This window comes from Malurus melanocephalus, unplaced genomic scaffold, assembly GCF_030028575.1.
Source record: "Malurus melanocephalus ecotype Western Australia unplaced genomic scaffold, MMel_1.1 scaffold_1, whole genome shotgun sequence".
Classification (NCBI taxonomy): domain Eukaryota; kingdom Metazoa; phylum Chordata; class Aves; order Passeriformes; family Maluridae; genus Malurus; species Malurus melanocephalus.
In genome coordinates, this window is record NW_026623233.1 from 8,066,386 (window position 1) to 8,088,061 (window position 21,676).

The window sequence follows — 21,676 nt, forward strand, 5'->3', positions numbered from 1 at the left end:
TGCCACTGTAGATTGCACTGGAACATGAGTAAGGCTTCTCTCTGTCTTCTCAGATGTGGCTCACAGCAGATTATTTGGAATCCAACTTTCTTGAGTTGTCTATCAGGGGTTTGACTGGGGTTTCAAACTTTTAACGCCTGCTCAATACTTKTTCTCCCTATAGGCAGAAAATGGGATATGTATGTTTACATTTCCCCTTACTTGCCTCTTACCTGACATGCTGGGGTTCCCCCCTTTCCTCCTAGATGTCTGTTTAAAAATACCATGCTTAATTCTGAAAGGGAAAAAACCCATTCCTTTTATGTTTGAGCAATCATAGTTCCATGCATATTACCAAGAGTGATCTCTTTCATGCTCTCTCAGATAATCATTCAGCAGGGAAACCAGATCTGAAGCAACATGGTCACACCACAGTGGTTGCTTGTCTTGGTTGCTTTTGCACAAAAAGTACTTGKAACACATGCACATAAACACCATAAACCGTGAGTGTCCCCATCTCATGTGGGATAATTGTTCATTTTTATCCTGCTTTTCTCAGGCCTCTTTCTCAGCAAATTAACTCTCAAAGTAAGCTGACCCAATCTTTACTGAAATCGGGCATCTTTGGGAAATTAGCCTTCTCCCTTGAGAGTCCATTCATGCTAATTATTCCAAAAGGATACATGGTCTCATGGTACTTACTAAATTTTAATTTTCCTTATAAAAAGTTGCGATTTAAAGGTATTGGGGAAAAAAGGGAATTTTTAACCCACTTAATTTATTGCAAACTACCTGTGTCCTACAATTTTGTCTTGACAAGAGAAAAAGGTCTGTTTTCACACATACCCAAAGATTTTAAGCTAGCATAGAAAGGGAATGGCTTCTTAAATTGTAACACCACTGCCACCAAGGAATATTTTTATCCATCTCCAAAAGACGAGATTTCACCCTGATTTCCTACTGATCTGGTTTTTGCATCAATCRTGATTATATCCTTCAGTTATCTTTGGGAAGTATGCCATTACCCTGAGTCCATTAATATTTCCATATCCTTTTGGAATAATATGCACTCAAYTTTCACATCTTACATATGCAGATGTAGTTCACAACAACCATCTGTTAACACTTTATTTCCAAATGTGTATGAAGACTGAAGTACAGMAAGTTGAGATCTTAATTTCACTGGCAACTAATCTTCTCATTCAAAAAGGTTCCACCCTTAGTCGTTGTTTAAGAGCTGTTGCTAAAACATACTTGTGTTTTCCATAAGGTTAATTGCCAACCACAYTATTAACTTTTTAACTGTTTCAGTCCATGAAGATTTACATTTCACAGAGATGCACACTTACCAATCCTGATATAATTAATTTTTTATCCAGGTATTGAGCCAAGATTGTATGTTTGAAATTCCACTGATTTAGGGAGGAAAGTGGGTGCTGTCCAAAATGCCCAGACTTCTGCTGMCAGGCACTGTAAATCCCACAATACTCTTACCACTGATGTGTCTTTTCATCTATATGTGGACAGTACAGTTGTTATATGAAACTGTCAGGTGAGAGTTAGGAAAGTTAATTAGAGTGGCATAAAAATAAATTTCACTGATCCACGATTCAGTTCAGGCATTTKCTCATGTGGATTGACCTGTAAATCTGATGAATGTCCATTTGAACATTTGCTTGCACCTCACCTCTTACATTACTGTTCACAGACATTTATCTTACTTCCATGTAAGATACACCACTCTTATAATGGTGTTCATGGGTTGCAAATCCATTTATTCACCACCACACCAGAWGTACTCAAAGCTAACATGCTCTACTAATATTTTTAAAGAAAGTCCATGGTTTTTGTTCAGTCCCAAACAATTTCTTTACTATGAGTCATCATTGTCACTCAGTTGTTTCATGGTGCACAGACCAAAACTCTGATCTGGGCTCTGTTTCTCACAGAACAAGACAGCAGCACCTAAGATTTTGAAATCCCTACCTCACATAGTGAGGACCAAAGCACGCTATGTTTTTAGTCCCAGGAACTTTTCCACTCCCCTCTCCCTCTGTGCCTCTTCTCTGCACAACAGAGTTAAGTGGGAGCTGTGTATTTGAACAACTCAACATCAAAATATGATCCAAGAAGCCAAATGTGAGGTTCAGGTTCAGGCACTTGCACATGCCTGTGTTCAATGCAGGTATCTGGGCTCCCATTACAGCCAGCAGGACATTACTGGTTGGGTGGTCACTGAAAATAAAAACAAACAGTACCTGCAAAGTATTTTTAATTGTGACGTGCAGCCCAGATTCTGTAGTATGTATTGTATTTAGTTTTGTATGTTTATATTTGCTGTCTAATTTGCTAAAGAGAAACACAATGAACTCCATTAATTATTTCATTTTTTTTTTTAAGTTCTTGGGGAAGCTAAGGAAAAAAGCAACCAGAAGGGAGAGAAAGCACACATGCCAAAGGATGTTCTGCATCCATGACAAAGACAAAAACCCRTGGAATATTCTTGCTGCTTTCTGTCACTATGACAACAAAGACACAGAGACACAAAATTTGAAATGTGAATAGCAAAGGTAGAATTCGGGGCTCTAGCACAAGCCATTAGTGGGATGGATTTACAGCTTTGTCCTCCCATATGATTATTATTGCTTGTGGCCATGTCCCCAGTACACATATTTGGACTAATTTATTTAGCTGGCAAGGTCCAGACCTTGCAGCCTGAAGCTGTAGAGTTTTGTAGGACCTAAGAGTCTTCAGCATCCCAAATCTCTAGCCAGGGATTCTTCCTCCTCCTGTTTCAACAGGAAGATCTTCCAGTCCTCCCAGTACCTTTAATGGCCGTGGGACCACTAACAAGAGACGTGGTCTGACTTATTACCCTGAAAGGAAGGAAGGGAGGAGAGGAAAGAGGATCACATGTTCCACATGTCAGATACGTTTTACAGGCGCCAGGAGTGGTGGAAGAATCTGTGCCAACTATCCAGGTAAACAAYAGGACAGATTTTCCATGGCCACTTCCAACAGGAATATTTGCTAAATCAAAACATGGGGAGATGGTTGCCCTGCAGATTTCCCTGTACCTGCAGGAAAACACCTTCTGACTTGTGATAGGCATTTAAGATTGCGTTGCTCTTCCAGGCCCTCTCTGGGAGCTCTCCTGTGCAGGGTAGCCATGGCACTACAGTTGCACAAACTCTGCCTGCTTTTTGCTCTTAATGCTTTCCACAGTGTTAGTTCAATTAGAATGGAAAAGCACAGAAAAAAACCTTTCCAGATTTCATAAAATCAGAAGAGTTTTTWAATCTGCCTTTTTAAAGCCAGGTAAATGAGAGGCTTTCTCCATATAACCTGTACTTACCCTTGGTCCCTGTTCTTGTTGCTACAGGTTTTCTAGTACCTTCCTGTAGGAAGGTCCCACCAAAGGATTCTCCTTTTATCACCTGATTCCCTGGGAATAATGTTTGCCCTGGTTTATTCATTCCTCTTACATCTTCCAAGACTGGAATATCTTTGCTTTTGTTCCAGGGACTAGTTCAGAGAATTACGGCAATAAATGGTAGGAGATTTAAAATGACTTCATCTCCAGAATCCTGTGTGTCTTMACACAAGAAGTCTCACTGGACCACYTGGTTTTTAAATCCCAAGTTTGTACACTGTTTTTTGATTAAACTGAGTTCAGGGAGGGCATCAAAGAGTGATTGGGGAGCACATTTCTTTTTCCTCRTAGCTAATTATCTTTCTTCCTATTCACTGCATGTATTTGAGTATCTTGTCCATTTGATTCCTGTCCAAGCCAGTTACTTTCCAATTGTTATGGCAATTGTCCTGTGTTTCATCACMAACTCTGGTGGACACAAAAGGAGTACCCAGCCATAACAAGCTGAATCTTCTGCTGCACTCTGGATAAAATCTAACTTATTACAGGCTAAAAGGACTACCATGGCCTCTGCTGGTATTTCTAGCACATTCAGCTTGAACTTGCAGCCCTAGAATAATCCTGAAATCAAGAATCTTTCTATTATTTATGGAGAGACTGGTGTTATTTTTTTCTGAGTTCTTAGGATTCATAAAGTAAAGTAAATATGTATACCAGAGAAAGAAGAATTTCTGGAGATACTTTACACCACCAGAAAGCAGAGTATGATTGCAACAGTGTTCTCTGAACCTATGAGTCTTGTTTGTTAATGCTCATGGTGTCATAAGAAGACAGGCTAGATTTTCTGGTAACTTATTTTGCTCCCATCTTGTAAAAAAATGGAATTGTGCAGCTTACCAGTGGGATTCTCTTAAGTCTTGACTCTTCCCAGTTAATTCACATTTCTACTATATCTGCCACTAATAAATTTTTAGCCCTGTGTGTTTTATTACACACACATCTATTGCTCAGTTTGGATTTTTCAGACTGCCTTAATTTTAATCAGAATTGGTTTACATCATTCACTAATTATTGCTAAAATTATAAAGAAAAAGACTCACTGTCAATTTATGTAAAACAAAAAGTAGCATTTCCTCTTGTCTGTATCTAGTCATTACCATTTTATTCTTGGTATGTTTCAAAAATGTCCCTAAATTACCCTGGAGAACTTCTGCAAAAAAAAACCAGCTTTGCATCTTAATTTCCTGTGTATTTTTTTCTCAATACATTACTGTGTTTTTTAGACAGCTTCTGATTCTGTACAAGCTGTGGTTTAGACCAGTTGCTCGATAAAGGTCTCAGATTTTTGACAGACCCAATTAATGTAATCTGTTCCTGAAAGCCAACCTGTGGACACTTTGTAGCCCCTCCAGACTTCATAACTGGCAGAAACAGGTACAGCTGATAACAAGAAAATTTCATGTCATGGTGTCATAGTTCATTCTGCTCTCGCTTGAATGATGTGCACATAGATTCACAAGAGCACAGAGGATACACGATAATGATTCCCTATTTAGATTCCTTTGTGCACTTCTTCCTATTCCTTAGAATTTCAAGTAACAGAATCACAGAGTGAATGAGTTTGGAAAAGACCTCTGAGATCACCGAGTSYACCCTACAACTGAACACAGCCRTGKCAAYCASACCATGACAATGAGTGCCACATCCAGTCTTTCCTTAAGACCTTCCCCACTCCAGGGACAGTGACTCCAACACCTCTCTGGGCAGTCCATTCCAATGCMTTATGATCCTTTCTGTGAAAACTTTTTTCCTAATGTCCAACCTAAACCTCCTCTGGTGCAACTTAAGACTGTTCTAAACGTGTATTCTAGAGTGCTCTTGTGGAGAAATCTGAGCAGGCACAGGGCAGTAGATCCAGAGAAATTAATTCCTGAACTAAAGGTCTCTCCTTCACCGAAAAAAATGTCTTCTGCCTTCCCAGCCAGACTCCCAAAGCACAGCTGTGCCGGTGACTCTCAAACACCATGCAGAGTTTATCCATCCATAACCCTCCACACCTGTGCAAGAGATGAGCATGTCTGGCTCTCCATCCTTGTTAGATACTTCTGGGCTTTCTCATCCAAGCTTTCATTTGAGTGGAAAAGTTAAAAAGAGTCATCAAAACTAGCCCCATATTAATTTATAGCATTTTCGCACAGCACCAGAAATACCACGTACATGTGTGTGAAAGAGGTGCTCCRTGGTACGACTTTTGCTAGAGCCATAATCCTTCACTGCCTTACAATTCCTAGGAATCCCACCCTGCTCCTCATATTTAGGACAGATATTTTAAGATAATTCAGCCTCTTACCAACCCACTTTTACCTTCAGCTGYTACAAGGTGAAAGCACGCATTTGCTCTAGTGACTTACTTTCTTTATTAATTTCTTCAGACTTCCTAAATGCCATCTGTTCTTAAAATCTGCTTGAAACTTAACTGCTTCCTGCTGAAATTCACCCCAGCTTCTCAGCATTAGTCAAAACAAAAATATTTTCCGTGGAGTATAGCATTCTTTTAAAAGCCAATGTTGTGTTAATGAATATATTTTACTTAATGTAGAAGAAATAAAATTTCTGAGTCTATTCACAATAAAAGTCTATTCATTGTAAGACCAATTTCTTCCATAAACTGATACTACTAGCCAATGCAACTGTATCTTCCTTTGAGCAAAGATTTCTACAGAAATCCTGCTCGATCAATCACATGCTCAGATCTTCAGTCTGACTTCKCACTGCTTGACTCCAGACAGTGCCTAAGGTTCTGGTTTGACACAGAACACAGCAGGGATCACAGAAGTCAAAACCCTCATGTTTCTACTAGCAAATAAAGCAGGTCAGGAACTGTCCTTTGGCACAGGAACCAGCTGGCACAACGTGGCTTTCATACGCACAACTAAACTCTGATCTCCTGAAATAGGTCAGTCGCACGCAGACAGTCTGCTGGGAATGGCCCCCGGCACACACCCACCCTTGAGCTGTGCTGGGAGCTGCCTCAGGGACTGCTGTTTTGCTAGGACACAGCCACGCTGGGGACACCTCCACCCTGGGGACAGTACAGACGATAACCAATGCTGTGCTTCACTCCTGAATCCTAGTCTCATTCAGTTTACTGCTGTAGGGGTAGCAATAGATACAGAGATCAAAAAATGCCTGCAACACAAAAYAGAACTGAAATCTAAATGGTATGTTTGATTGCTGCCTCCCTTGTGCTTCAGAGACTCCCTTCAAAGCCATTTTTGACGGTAACTCCAAATTAAGGCATTCCCTCTGCTCTTTCATGTTATCATTAATTGGCCCTTTTCCCTGGACAGCCAACTAGATCTTTTCAACCAACACTGAAAATGTCCTTATGAGGTACTGGAAAAAAAAAANAGTGACCTATTGGAATCTGCACTTTGTCTCTGCAGTCCTGTTTTGCAGTGGTCACAGGGTCACTCTTTTCCGTGACATACTGGACCACAGGGCATCTCACAGGGAACAGACCACAGCTGCTGCAGAGGTGACTTGGTTACCTACTTGCATCTCAGGTTCAGTTTGACCCACATTTTGGGTTAAGCTGCCCTAAGAGGCTGCTAGATACCAAAACCTTGTTTCTGTAAGCTATTCCCTGACACTACCCTGGGTCACTGGGCTTTAAGAAAGAGCATTTCAGGTTATTAAGAAGACAAGTGTACAAGGCATATCTCTGTCATCTGATCTATTTCTGAAAACCAGAAATTTAAAAATTAGGAAATACATTAAATATGTGGTAGCCCCCCCTTTGTCCTCAGTTCTGGAATATTTTTCCTGAAAAATTTAGCATCTGAAACTTGCAGTTGAGTTAGCATGAACATAAAAACACCACTCTTGTAGCAAGGATGTAGAGAGCAGCACCAAAGACTGCTGACTGCCTGAGAGGAAAAGGGAGTGGGAAAAKCTGTGTGGTCAGTTCGGGACACACTTTGGGTGCTTCCCATGAAACACGTGTCTTCTCTGCAGCACCCATTCTTCACCTGTTTATACATGCAGCATACAAAAGCACATGCTGTGCATTGTTTTGCTTAAAAGCAAAGGTTTCATTGTTTGGGGATACCTGAATTTAAAAAGCAAATATGTATTGTGGGTTGGCTTGTTGTTTTGGTTTTTTTTTCTTTTTATAATGGGAGAACAAATCCACTTCAATTGTCTCACCAAGATGTAAACACAAAAGTTTCTGTTACCTTCATATACATATTCCAACAAAGGCAAAACTAAACGCTGGCAGCCAAACAGTGAAGCACCAGGAAATGTCAGAGTTGAGGCTTCAAAACTTCACGTGGCACACGCTGTATCTCTCTGCTATTACAGAACCATGGAATTTTTTAGCTTGGAAACGATCTCCAAGATCATCCAGTCCACCCACTGACCCAGCACTTCCACTAAACCATGACCTTCAGCGCCCCAGCTCCCCAAAGGATGAGACGATACTCCAACAGGTAGCAACAGCTTTCCTGAAAATAACCCCTTTTCACTAAAGAAGGCASACAAACCCCTCACTCCACCACCCCTCGGTGCCCGGGAAGCACCTGTCCTTTGCAGCCCGCGGCGAGGAGGCGGCGGTGCYTGCCCATCGCTCACAGGTGCTCGGGGTGAGCGCGCCCGGGGCGGGGCCGAGCGCGGCGCTCCCTTCCCTCACAGCCCCGCCACACAAAGGGCCGCTCCCGCCGGCGCGGGGGACAGCGGTGCCCGGAGCACAGCCAGGAGCGGAGCCCGGACAAAAGGCAGCCCCGACAGAAGGCAGCCCCTCTMMACCGCCTMCCCGCCCGCGGGCGGGGCCCCGSGGCGCCTCCCCCGCACTGCATCCCATCCCATCCCGCTTTCCTTCCCTCCCTCCCCTCCATGCCGCGGGCCCCGGCGGGAGGCGCTGCCCCACTCGCCCGGGAGAGCTGCTGAGCGCCGGCGGCCACCTGGTCCTGCGGGCAGGGCGCCGAGGTGAGTGAGGCGGGCGGCTCCTGGGCCGGGCAGCGCCGCTCCGGGCGGCTCGGGAGCGCCCCGGCCCCGCGGGCAGCCCGGCAGGAGCGGAGCGGAGCAGAGCGAGGGGGCCGCGCCACCGGGTCACGGCCACGCGTGTCGGGGCCGCACCGCTCTCCCCGCGCCTCTGCCGGGCGGCGTGCCTCTTCCTTCCTCTCTGCTCTGCTCTGCTTTGACCCCTCCGTGTCGGCGGCGATAGGTCCGGGCTGGGGGAAGGAAACAAAGGCAGGCACGGTAACCTGCCTGAAAACGAGCGGACAGATAAAAACGGGGCGCTCAGCACGGGATGCCCTCTCCTCCTGGGGGYGTGCGGGTGGCCGGGACTGCCCCTGCCCTGCTGTGGTGGGAGCAGGGCTTGTCCACTTGGGGTTGTTTCCCCGAATTGCATCCCCGAATTGGAGAAACAAAGCGGTCCTTTGGTAGGAAGAAGGTGTTGTAAATGTGGGGTGTTGTTGGCTGGTGTTACCTGCAGTGGTTAGTCACAGCGACTATAAAAGARTATGTTTCTGCCCCTTGTGGTGTTCATTTACCTTTTGTATTTCTCTAGGGCTGGACTATTAAAATAAATGTGCCAGCTGTGTTTGTAGATTCGTTGGTGGTTTTGTTGTTTTGGGGTTTTTTTCCTGTTTCTTTTTGTATCTACAAAAGGAAGGAGACTTAAGTGTTTGTAATCTAAAAACAAGAAATAAAGGTTTATTTAAAGATTATTTTTAGCCAAAAGCCTTGAAAAGGAATTTAAAACTTTATCTCGTTAGACTTGGCAATGGTTACTGCCTATTTGCTCTTGCAAGCCCTTTATTTCCTTCACATAGCCACTTTGATTTAGTGATTTCAGAATGACTGAAAATATGAATAGCAGAGAAAGGAAAACTCAGAAAGAAAATAAATAGAAGCTAAATTTGTTTTCTAAAAGATCTTCTGTWGGTTGCCTTTTTATGATAATCATGAGTGCTTTTTGGAGTTTATTAACACATACAGAGCTTTTCTGGCTCGGGGAGTAGCACAGTCAAATGAATGTTCAGTAGCAGGGTCTGTGTTTTTTAAAGGTACTTGCCTGGGAAAATTTGGTTTGTACTATTTCTCTTTGGTTGAAAGAGAAATAATACTATTCTGAACAAAAGTAAGCATCTTATCATTTTAGTAGTAGGGGAGAGTAAAAAGATTTGATGTGGACCCTAATTCAAGAAGGTGCTAAAGCRCACGTTTAATAAAGGCACAGTGGTCGGGTAGAAAATTGAGCATTTTTTTTGTGCTTGATGTTGCATGTCCTTTCTCATGCTTTGGGCTTGGCTGCTGCCACACAACCCTCTTATCCATTCTTATCCCTTCTGTAGGGAGGTCTGGGTCACATGCGTGTGATTTTTTTTTTTTCTGTTGAACTTTGCAATTCTTGTGTTTCAGATGGCTTCCAGAAGTGATATGCTTCACTGGTTTGGGACTGGATATACAAAAGTAATTACAGAAGTTGCATGGAGAGGCTGGTTGTTATTTTTTTTAATAGTGGAGGTCTATAAAATCAGTCTTGAAGGCAGCCACCTGTGTGCACTGTTGAGGCATTGTGGGAGCTTCAAATAGCTACCAGATTTAATTGTCTTAARACATACATCTGCTTGAAACTTTGAATGCAATGCTTCTTTCTCAATTAAAGTTGTCAGTTGCTGTTTCTAACAAAATTACACTGTTGGATAAATCCATAACAACTTCATTAGGAAGTATTCATCCTGGTTACTTAACAGGAAATTAAATCCACGTAGATCWGAAGAGAACTTGCCTCTTCTTTCCTAAAGCATTACCTTTACCTTGCACTTATGTTCAACAAATTCGGCAGACACAGGACATTGGCAGTGCTGTCCAGCTCTGTAGACAGGTAGTTAGGGAAGGTTTCTCAAGCCTTAGGAAATATCAGCCATCCCTTTTTTCCCTTCATGTGTGAGATGGTAAAAGACTAAATGCTGAAGCTGTGAGTCTTGAGGGATTTTTTAGTGAGTTTTTGCAAAATGCTTTTGATCTGCCATAAGCTGGGGTCCAGGGTGAAGGGGAGGAGGAGGAGAAGGGACATGTGGAGTAGAGGTTCTATGAGCCCTTTGAAACTGGACACCTATTATATGTTTGTCAGCAAGTCGGTGGTATGAAGTGACCCAAGTGATCTCTCAGAGACCTGTGTCCTCTAAGCTGAGCAAAGCACGTACTCCTGTTTTACGGTCACTGAAAAAGGCACTCTCCTTGGAGCTTTCTGCRGACAAAGCTCTTAGATGTTCCAAGTTCTGATTTCAAGAGAAACTGCTAATATTATGATGCTTGTTCTTGTGATAAATTAAAAACCAGAACATGCCATGTRCTCAGTGACCTTAAGAAAGCAGCATATGCTTTTCTTCTTTCAACTGAATTAATCGAGGAGTTGGGATTTGCATGCTTGGCCACAGGTACCTCTGAGTTAAACAAATAGTATTTGTGTGGTGTTCTCWTCCTGGTGGGCAGCATCTTTTGTTTGTCACAGCTTTGTGCACAGAATAATGCCTTGGTGAGACGAGAGTTTGGGTTTATCATGACAACAATTGAACAAGGGGAGATTTATCAGCCCCTTGAAAGAAGGGGTCAAGTACAAACCCACCTCGTTCTTCACAGAGCACTGCATGGCACTATCAGCTTCTATTGTGTTTCAGGTTAATCTAAAAATGAAACCTGGCTTATCATTTGCTGGGGTCTTGGGAAAAATCTCTGAAATGTGATCTGAGTGAAAATAGATACGGTGAACCTTTCTAGAGAGGTATAAGCTGCTCTCCATGCTGCTTTAGAGGACACCACACTCAGGTCAATATTTTATTTGACGTCTCATGGATGGAAAGAGAAATGAGTGGGAATGAAAGCTGGTGTGGGGGCAGCATGAGGGGGCAGACGGAGAAGTTTAGGTATCTAATTCCAAAAGCTCGGTTTTCAGGATTGTGGGTGGTTTGGTGGGAGTTTTAAAGACTAAGAAAATGTGCTTTTGCTAATAATGATCTCTAGGCAACTGGAATTCTATAATATGGTGGTTTTCTCACATTTACATTAACACTCCTCAGACTCTGACTTTCGTCTGGTTGTATTCACTCAAAATATGGAAGATCTTGTGCAGAACACACAAGCCACATTTCAAATTCCATGCTGTATAAAAGTTGAATGCCCCTGTTTTTTCCTGTGGTTGGGTGCAAAGGGGAAGCAAAGCATGTGTAAGGCCCAGGTTTCTGGAGGAGATGAGATGCAGCTCAGGTGAGGATGCTTACAGCCAGTGCAGGAGAAAGAGGAACTTCTGGCTTTGTCCACACCTTATTTCATTCCTGCATAAAGCTGTTGTTCCCTTGTCCTCGTGCTCTGCTCTGATGGTCTGTGGGCAGYTTGGTCTGCACAGGACCTGTAACTCAGAAAAGGATGAGAATTTGGCCAAGTACTTTGAAGCCCTTCCTGCAGCTGTGTGCAGAGTGGTTGTAGGCAGGCAGTAGGGAAGGTTGCTCAAGTCTTGGGAATCTAGCTATGTGCTGTCGTCTTAGGTTTATCTTTTTAGTCTTTTTGTTAGAAATCTTAAAATAGAATGCATAATTCTGAGTTAACGAGCAAAAGATAAACTTTTTTTGTCTGTCTGCCCCAAAAGGGGGAAGGCAGGCAGCTGAGTGTCTTCATTTAAACTTGAAAGCGTTCCTTGAAGAAGAAGTGGCTACCTATAGGATGGAAAGTTGAATAAATAAGAAACCATTTCTTTTATGAAACATATTTGATTTTTTTTTTCCTTTGAAGAGGCCTCAGTTTAGCTCTTGCTTCATAGTCTTGCATTTTCTTTGAAATTAGTACTTTCTACATAAGACTGCTGATGATTTTTAATGCTTTGTGAAAGGCTTTTAAATAAAAAATGAGACACTTTATCTTGAAGAGCTACTTAGTATTTAAGTTAAATGTTGATCACAGTACAACTCCAAATGAGAAAGAATTTACTCTTTAAATTGGTTTTGACTTAAAATGTGTGAGGGTGTTCTACATGCCCTAGAGAGAGATGAGAATGGGTCTTTGTTGCTGCTGATTTTTCCTCTTCATCTCTCTGAACAAAATGTGAAAGGACTGSGGGAGAAGGGCAAGATAGAAATACAATACCTCCATAGGCAGAACTTGAGTTATTTAATGGCCTTTACTGAAATCCTAAAATGTGTTAGTGTTTTTATTATGCGACTCATTCTCTGTGRCACTCTGTTGGCAATGTATACAAAAGTGAGACTTTTAATTGTACAAACTCCGGTTCATCTGCAGCTGCCTTGGACTCTCTGGAGTTGCAGTAAGGGGCTGATGAGCCTCGAAGGATCCACTTCTCTTTCACTCCAGGAAATGCTAAAGTCCTGTGACTCAAGGGGATTCTTAACTCGTCTGGTCTTGGACGAGAGGAACCTGGGCTATAATTTGTGTCTGATGTATTTTGCACTTTCTCCTTGCACTGGGCAATGGGAAGAATGGCTGGCCAGCATTGCAAAGCATGAAAGTTGGGAAGAACGCTGCAGACTAGATACATGCACCTGAAATAAGAACAATAGTGATAGGTTTAAATACCATTCAGTGTATTTTAATCCATTCTAAAATAAAGAAATACTACTATACAGATGTTGGTATCCAGTTCAGCCCAATTCTCCTGCAGAGATAAATGATGAGCTCTCACTTCATCATCTGGACTCCCCACACTGTTGTGTGGGCGTTACTGAGCTTGGTGAATTCCCAAGTTTAAGCCTCCAATCCTGTCTGGATATGGAGCAGGGGTTTTTTTAAGGGCATTGGAATAAACTCTCCTCGTGTATATGGAAAATAAGGGTGTGTGATCTTAGTAGGTGCTAAATTAGGAGCAGWTTTCCCCACACAAATACATTTTATTTCTCAGTGAGTTCAATGGAACAGTGATGAAAGCGTGGTAAAATGCTGCAGTGATTAAAGGCTGAGGGAGGTAATTTACAGGACAGTCTGAAAATACTGGACAAATGGTCTCAGAAGTGAGATATATTTAAATGTTTGTGTTACACCTAGCTAGAAGTAATGCCCTGCCTAAGTGACCAGGGATAGGGCTGAAGAAATTGCATCGTGGCCGCAGCAGTGACCCAATAGCAGTGTGTGGATTCAGGGTGATGGAGACCCTGGGAATTGGGTTTAACTGCCTCGATGAAGTGGCTGCAGAACGTGGATTTAAGTTTCTGAGATAGCTGTGTGCCTTACATAATGTGGTTACATTTGAAGATAATAATTAACTATTGCCTTTGCAATGTTATTCTTGAAAGAAAGGGGGATTTTGGATGGCAAAGTGGAGTAAATTCAGTGAARTTTGTGTGCAGAGTGATTGAAATAGGACTCCTAGTTTCAAAAACTGCTCTTATGCCTGAATTTTACRAGCAATGTTTCAGGAAGTATTTGTGCCTTATTTGAGGGGTAATGTGGAGTTAAGAATTAAGGATATTMAGAATATTATTACTTAAGTATAGCCCTTGGGCTCACAGGTAGAGAGGACCTGGCTGCAGTGAAGTCTTTCAGGGCCTTTATGTCCTAACAAACGAATCTAAATTCTACCCCTGCTTTTCTTTGGGTATTTCACCAACTTTGACATCTGCAATCTAGTTTAAGGCAAACAGAGAAACTCAGACTCTCAAGCAGTATTTGTTCTAGCACATGAAACTGAGGTTCAGGAGTTGTTTAGACCTGTAAATGTCAAAAGGAGATTTCAGTCTTGGGCTTTTTTATTGGTGTATCAGCCTTGTTTTATGTTGGCTGAGGGTATGAATTTATCTTTGGATGGTCTGAAATAATGAGAAACTGCAGACACAGGTAGCTTATTACTGCAGTGASACAAGTGGGGATACATCCATCAGGGATACTTTGACCATTTGGAACATCTTGTATTAGCTCATAAACCAAAGGAAAAAGTTGGRGTTTGAGGTTTTTTTYTCTCTCTCTTTTTAATRTTCTCCTTTTTATAGGCAGTCTTGGTCAAGTAGTTTATGAATGTCTGTGTGAGCTGTCTCTCTTCATGGAAAKGTGACACACACATACAGTGACTCTCAGCCCTCTTGTATTTTCTTCCCCAACTTCTTGGTCCCCAGAAGCAACTTCTTTACTTCCTACTGTGTTGGTTTAAAATCTAAGTTCACATTACTGCTCTTAAAATTAGAGGTGATCAGTGGATCAGAAAATAATTAAGGATTAAGGTCATAAATTAACTGTATGTTTGTATATAATTATTTCTGCTAATCTTCAGGAGTTTCCATTCTGTAAAGACAGGCMATAAATTAATKAAAYTAYTCCTAGAATAATTTGTTGATTCCTKATGCATGGATCCAGCTGCTTTTCAGTTCACCTTGCACAGGGAGAAAAATCTGCTGGAAGTTTCTGGGATTCTTTTTCCTGCAGAGAAGGCTTCCCCATCTCTGCCCCAATTCTTGGGTAAAAAGTTTGGACTGCAGAACTTTAAACTTTGCTAAGTGGCCTTAAGAAGCAAAATCTATTTTATGTCTCCGATGTAAGGGTAATTGAAAGAATTCCCCCTGCTCCCACAGAATTTAAAAAAAATTTAATTGCTGTGAAGTGCACAGTGCCCTGTGCTGTTTAGGTACCTGCRTGTGCACACTTGTGCCTGTGGTTGCCCATGACATGCCAGAGTTTTAGAGGCAGAAGCAGCTTAAAACTGTGTCCTTTTTGCTACATACATTATTTACAAGCAAAATGTGCATTAGTACAGCTGGAAGYGTTGGCCACTCTGTGTGACAAGGARGATGTGTGCAATGAACCTGTCCAGTTCAGCAGCTGTAGAAAGAGTTGAGAAATTTGTTTTTAAATCCATTACCATCCTCTGACAAAGCCTGGAAATAGGCAGTGAGAACTGAGGAAATGGCAGTATGTTGGCTGAAATAAAAATGAAATTGCTCTCTTTAAACTGGAGAGAAGATGCACCTTGCTGTAATACTTGAAGAGTGTTTTATCTGGAAATCTTCTCCTGTTGAAGTAGTGCAGTAAGTGCCAGAGAGAGTACTTTATTCTTCATAGGTGATTCCTGAGGGATCTGGTGCTAAGTAATGTGTCTTTTTTTTGCCTCTTTTTAAACAGATAACTCTCTTATATTATGAAGGCTTTTTAAATGGAGTTGACTTTGTTCAAGTCTATAAAAGGGATGCCTTTAAATGTAATATAGAGGATCCAGACTTACAGTTAATATTCATGGTCTGGAGTGATGTTTTTGCTCAATTTAATCAGCAGCTAGAAACAGATACACTAGAAACACTTGAATTTTGATGCTTGCAGGACAAATTAACAAATTAAGTGCATCTGCTTCTTATCTAAAAAACATTAAATTTGCCTGGGGAGGTAGTGTTTTCCAGAYAGACTTGGAAAAGCCTGTCAGGTCCCTTGTGCTGAGAGATTTGGATCATTGTTTTTCTTGCCTAGATGCCTTCTGGTGGAGAGTGGGAGCAAACTCATGTGGTGTATTTTGCTGAAGAGTACGTGGGAAGCAAGGACAAGTATCGTTGGGAAGAATATGGGGATRTGGTCCAGTTGTAGGGTTGTGATGAGGGAGGCCAAGGTGAAATTGGAGCGGAAGTTGCCAAGGGATGCAAAAAGTAAGGAGAAGGATTCTACTGGTATATCAGCCAAGAGAGGAAAGTCAAAGAAAGTGTAGCCCTGCCGATAAGCAAGGCTGGCAAGCTGGTAACAGTGGATGAGGAGAAGGCTRAGGGGCTCAGGCTTCACTGACAGCCTCTCTTCCCACACCTCTGGAGCAGGTGGACTGCAAGATGGGGACCAGGGCAGCAGAGTCCCTCCCACTGYAGGGAAGATCAGGTTTGTGACCACYGAAGGAACTCGGACATATGGGAGCTGATGAGATGCATCCCAGAGGTCTGAGGGATGGCTGATGTTGGCAAGCTACACTCCATGATTTGAAAAGTCAYGACAGTCAGGTGAAGTCCCAGGTGACTGGAAAAAGGAAGATATTGTTCCCATCTTTAAAATGTGTGGAAAGGAGCTGGGAACTGCAGACMTGTCAGCCTCACCTCTGTGCCTGGGAAGATCATGGAACAGATCCTCCTGGAAGCTGTGCTAAGGAACATTGAGGACAGGGAGGGGATTAGGGACAGCCAGTATGACTTCACCAAGGGCAGGTCCTGACTGACCAACCTGATGGCCATCAAGTGAAAGGCTGGTGTTCCCCACAACAAGGGAAGGGTTACAGTTGTCAGTTATCTGGACTTCTGTAAATCCTCTGACATGGTGCCCACAACATTCATCTCTCTAAACTGGAGAGGGATGGATTTAATGGTGGACTGTTCAGTGGATGAGGAATTGGTTGGATAGTCATGTACAGAGGGTGGTGTGAGTGACTCAGAGTCCTGATGGACCTTAGTGACAAGTGGTGTCCCTCAGGGGTCCAGGGGCCTGTACCAGGGCCATTTATTATCTTCACTAATGACAAAGACAAAGGGGTCAAGTGCCCCCACTGTGAGTTTGCAGGTGACTCCAAGCTGAGTGGTGCTGTTGACTCATCTGAAGGACTGGATGCCATCCTGAGGGACCTGGACAAGCTCAAGGAATGGAACCCTGGGAATCTCATGTGGTTTAGCAATGACAGAGGCAAAGTCTGCACCTGAGGGCGGGCAACCACTGGTGTCAGCCTGGGCTGGGGAATGAACAGCTCGAGAGCAGCCCCTGTTGAGAAGGACTTGGGGGTGCTTGTGGATGACACAGTGTCCAGGTGCTGCTGCACACAATCCAGCCATGTGCTCTTGCTGCCCAGAGAGCCAACTGAATCCCCAGCCACATCAAAAGCTGTGTGGGCAGCAGGCTCAGGGAGGGAATTCTGCCTTTCTCTGTGGTGAGACCCCACCTGGAGAGCTACATCAGCTCTGGGGTCCCCAACATAAGGAACATGTGGACGTGTTGAAGTGAGTCCAGAGGAGGGCCATGGAGATGGTCACAGGGCTGGAGCACATCTCCTGTGAGGACAGGCTGAGATGGTTGGGGTTGTTCAGTATGGAGTAGAGAAGGCTCCAGGGAGACCCTACAGCACCTTCCAGTACCTAAGGGAGCCTGTGGGAAATCTGGAGATGGACTTTCTGCAAGAGAATGTGGAAATAGAACAAGGAGTAATATTTTTAAACTGATGAAGGATTGATTTTTAGATTAGGTGTAAGAAAGGTGGGGCTTTTTGTTTTGTTGGTTTGTTTTTTGTTTTTTTGTTGTTTTTTTTTTACAGTGGAGCAGTGAGACACTGGAACAGTTTGCCTAGAGAAGTGGTAGATGCCCCATCCCTGGAAACATTCAAGGTCAGGYTGGACTGGTTTCTGAGCAACCTGACTGAGTTGCTCATTGCAGAAGGATTGGACTTGTTGACTTTTAAAAGTCCCTTCCAATCCAAACTATTCAATGATTCAACTTTGCAGAATTCCCAAATACCTTTTAAAAGCTATCAAGTATTTGGAAAGATCAAGGTGTTTCCTTATGTGAATTAAATGTTTCACAATTAATGCTGTTTTAGTTGTTATTTCAAGAAGAGGGTGATTTTTGTTTATGTTAAACAAATCCCCTTGTAATTCTGTGGCATAAACTGAGAAGCTTGCAGGTGTTTAAGGATGTGCTTCTTCTCTCACTGCAAATAGGTGTATTTAGCTTGGGAATTTCTGGCTCCTAGGCTAAGGGAACTGTTGCTCCTTCCTTCTGCTCAAGAAGAGGGCAGAGCTGAAGGACCTGGGCTCTGGGTCAGAAACCAAAGCACCTCCTCTTCCTGCCAAATTTCAAGTGTCAAGTTTTCCTTCAGTTAATTTCTTTTTGAAAACTTTGAACTGTAATTTCAGCCTCCATATAATGACAATCATGATATCTTGTTCTCTTTTATCATTATTTTATTCTTTCACTTTTTTGACAGCCTATTTTCTGGTGTGTTCTTTCACCTAGTTAAACTTGGTTTTAGGAGGTGCTTTTAAGATAAATATTAACTCGTTCTGCTGAAAATGCAGAGTGATATTGATTTTTTTCTGCCTTTATGCAGATCAGATTTACTTTGATATTTGTATCCTTTTTTTCCTTTTCTTTTTTTAATATTAGCTTCCTGACCTATGATATAAGCATTTTGAGAAACTACAGGGAACTCAAACTTTTTACTTTGGGCACTACACCATGAATGGCTATTGTAAACTGTGTATTTGTTCTTCTGATTAAATCAGAGATATGATAATCTGCATATAATTGTCATCCTTAACATTTGATCCTTTTCTTTCAAGTAGCTAGGTTTTTTCCCTTACGTTTTGTAGAAAATGATTTTCTGTTTGTTTTTATATTTCAGAAATCAGCTCACAGAGTTTTCATGTCTGACTGGTATCGTACCCTGATCCTGTGCAAAGAAACTGGAAGCTGCAACTGTTTTGCAACAGCCAACCAGCCTAATGAAGAGAAAGAAGAAGAAGAAGATACCAATCACCAGGTTGTGGTGTCAGATACCATGCAGCTTGTGCAAGATAAGCAGGAGGTGACAGAAATCACAGCAGGTGAGAAAAATACAGCATATTTGGGAATTGTCCAGCTGGCTACCAAACTGTGTTAAGAAGTGGATTGACGGCTTCAAGAATTTTAGAAATATTATCACATCACTAACAATGAGAGTAGGGCAGGGAGCCTGAGAAAAGGAATAGCTGAGTATTCACTTGGAGGGGGCTGATGTCACCATGAAAACAAATGTTTAATAGCAGTCAGTGAAACTGTGCTCAGGAGGACTGATGCTTGTTATAAGAAATTAAAATAATTCCCTAAATGAATCATTTAGCAAAAAATAACCATCCCAAAGAAACCTGACCTATCTTCCTATAGTTTAAAATCATAGCTTTGAGAAATATCACATTAATTTTGTTGCTATGGACCATAAGCAGAAAACTGCATTGAGTGCTAGTTTGTAGTTACTAGGACTAAGAATACTTTTAGTTTTTTTACTGTACCATCTTATATTTACCCAAGAGAGTGAATATATGCAGGAAGTTGTCTCATAGTTCATATATGAATGGAACCTTTGCCTTGGTGCTAGTGCAGGTGGACTGTAATTTTATAATTTGATTAGCAGTTGCATCTGATGGTATTTATTAACACATCTTCATTCCATTTTGGAAATATGTTTTTAAAAAGCCTCCTTTAAAGCCTAGGTAATTAAAAAATACCTGCACATATTTATGCAAGCCTCTCTAAGCCAGAAAGATGATCCAAAACTGGAATGGTGGAATTCACTAAAATACAGTTTTGCATTAAATACACAATTATAAAACAGGATATGACTGCTTTGTCCTAAAAGAAAAAAAGCTCATTCTTTCAGCTGGAGTGAGCTACTGATGTTGGTGCTACTACAGAATGATTCACATTCTTCTGACTTAACAGGAAGTAGTGATTACTCTAATCATTTTGTTTATGTACCAGTGATGTCTCAGCCACAATGAGATTTCTTTTGAAGGCAAGAAGGAAAGATGCAAAAATACCCTGCAGTAATTCTGGAGGATGATGTCAGGGCTGGTCAAATGTGATTTCTGTGGAAGTAAGGAGTGTGTATCTAGACTACAAGAGGAAACTAAAGGGAAATCACAAGTATTTTGACTTTCTAGTGGAGATATTTGTTAGTTATGGATGGCTATCTGCTTGTTTCAGTTTTCTTGTAGTCCATAACTATTAGAATAATAGCAAGAAAATGTGAACTTGATTCCTGCAGAGAGGATTTAGAACTAATTGAGGCGATTGTTAAACAGACTGTTTAAAGAGATGGTGTAGTCTCTAGCTTGTTCTTAATGAAATCTCTAGTGAAACAACCCACTGTGAGGGGTGAGAGGTGAGCTGGRTTTACTTGATTCCACCTCAGCGCTTTAAGCCAGGCTGAGAGGACTGTGCTTCTGTGGTGGAAGAAAAAACAAGCCCTGAGAAGGAAGGCCTGGACTAGGATGTCAGAGGAAAGATAGTTACGTTTTGTGTCATCTGGAGGATTTCAGATGGGAAATTGCTATTCCCCTCACCAGAAATTCAGGGGAGAGCTGTGTTGGGTTCAGACCAAGTTGCATGCGCATTCTCTGCTGAAGTGTCAGTGAATCAATGGTTCAGTGGTTCATCTACAAAGGAGTCTTAGTGAACTGCACGGATCGAAATCAAAGCAGGGAAGGCAGACCAGGGGCTGGGTGTAGAAATGAGACTGCCTAGAATAGCCTGCACATACTTGACTATGCTAATTTCATCTTTTAGCTGGGGCTGCTGCCCTTCTATCACTGTAGTGTATGTGAAAGGGACATGAGGTTTAGCGAAAAACATTCTGGACTAAGTTTCCTGGCATGAGAAGTAGCAGATTTTTCATTGAGGATAAAATCAATGTCTGGCTTGACTGCTAAATTTTAAGCCATTAAAATTTGCACTGAAACTGCAAAGCACCTGATGATGCTCTTAATCCCTGGAAAAAGTGGGATGTAGTTTAAAAAAAAAGGAATTTTTGTTTTCTTTCGACTTGAAGACAACAGCGTGTAGAGTAGGAAAGGAGCTTTTCCAGAACTAGGCAGAGACTACATGAGAAACTTTGGTGGCAGATAATTTTCTGCTACAGTTTATAAACTTTACAACTAAATGAAGTATGAAAGCTTTTCTGTGCCATAATTAATACTGTTGTTGATAGTATTGAGGACTGAATGAATCATTGTGGACATTTTGTTTGGTTTTGATTTTTAAGAAATCATTGCTCTTAATTCATGGAACTTGTGTGTTAATTTCTGACTTTATCAAGGTACTGCTAAAATAAGCCTGCTCTGAGAAGAACTATAGTGGCCATAATGTGGTGCACATTTAAAATGGGTAATTTGTTTGGTGGGTATATGGTGGAATAAGAAGATGCTTTGCTCTAATTTTAATACTTTATTCAATTATTTCTTTCAAGAAAGGAAGCAAGTATTTTTTTCTGTTGGTGAAAGGAGTCATATTGCCTTATGTGAAGCTAATCCTTAATAGTCTTCTGGTGGGAAAAGGCAGAAGGAGAAATGCTGCTGTGGAAGATAATGTTGTAGTCTTCTCCCTTGTCTGTTTTTGACTTCTGAAAGCAAATGTTGGGGTTCTTACTCTTCCATGCCAACTAATAATACTGTGTGATAGAGAGCATCTTTCTGCTCTTATTTAAACCATATGCTGCTATTGTGAAGCGTTAATTCCCTCTCCCTTCCCAGAAGCTCATCTGCTGTGCTATTGATACCATATTAGCAGCAATATTTTTACTGCAGTGTCTCCCTAGAAGTTATAATTAAGATCAGG

The 21,676-nt window shown here is 41.9% G+C and overlaps 1 protein-coding gene across 8 annotated transcripts in view; it reads left to right on the forward strand.

Moving 5' to 3' along the window:
• The first annotated feature begins 8,187 nt into the window (after positions 1-8,187).
• MCF2L (MCF.2 cell line derived transforming sequence like) overlaps positions 8,188-21,676 on the forward strand; it is a 150,434-nt gene continuing 136,945 nt past the window's right edge. For 2 of the 8 annotated variants that reach the window (XM_057390510.1, XM_057390494.1), the window contains exons 1-2: positions 18,411-18,554; positions 18,708-18,909. In XM_057390510.1, coding sequence (XP_057246493.1) covers positions 18,546-18,554; positions 18,708-18,909 — 211 coding nt within the window. In that variant the 5' untranslated portion in view covers positions 18,411-18,545. Of the gene's footprint in view, positions 8,342-17,628; positions 17,692-18,410; positions 18,555-18,639; positions 18,910-21,676 lie in introns of those variants that run through there. The other 6 variants (XM_057390406.1, XM_057390503.1, XM_057390398.1 and 3 more) reach the window with 6 other exon arrangements.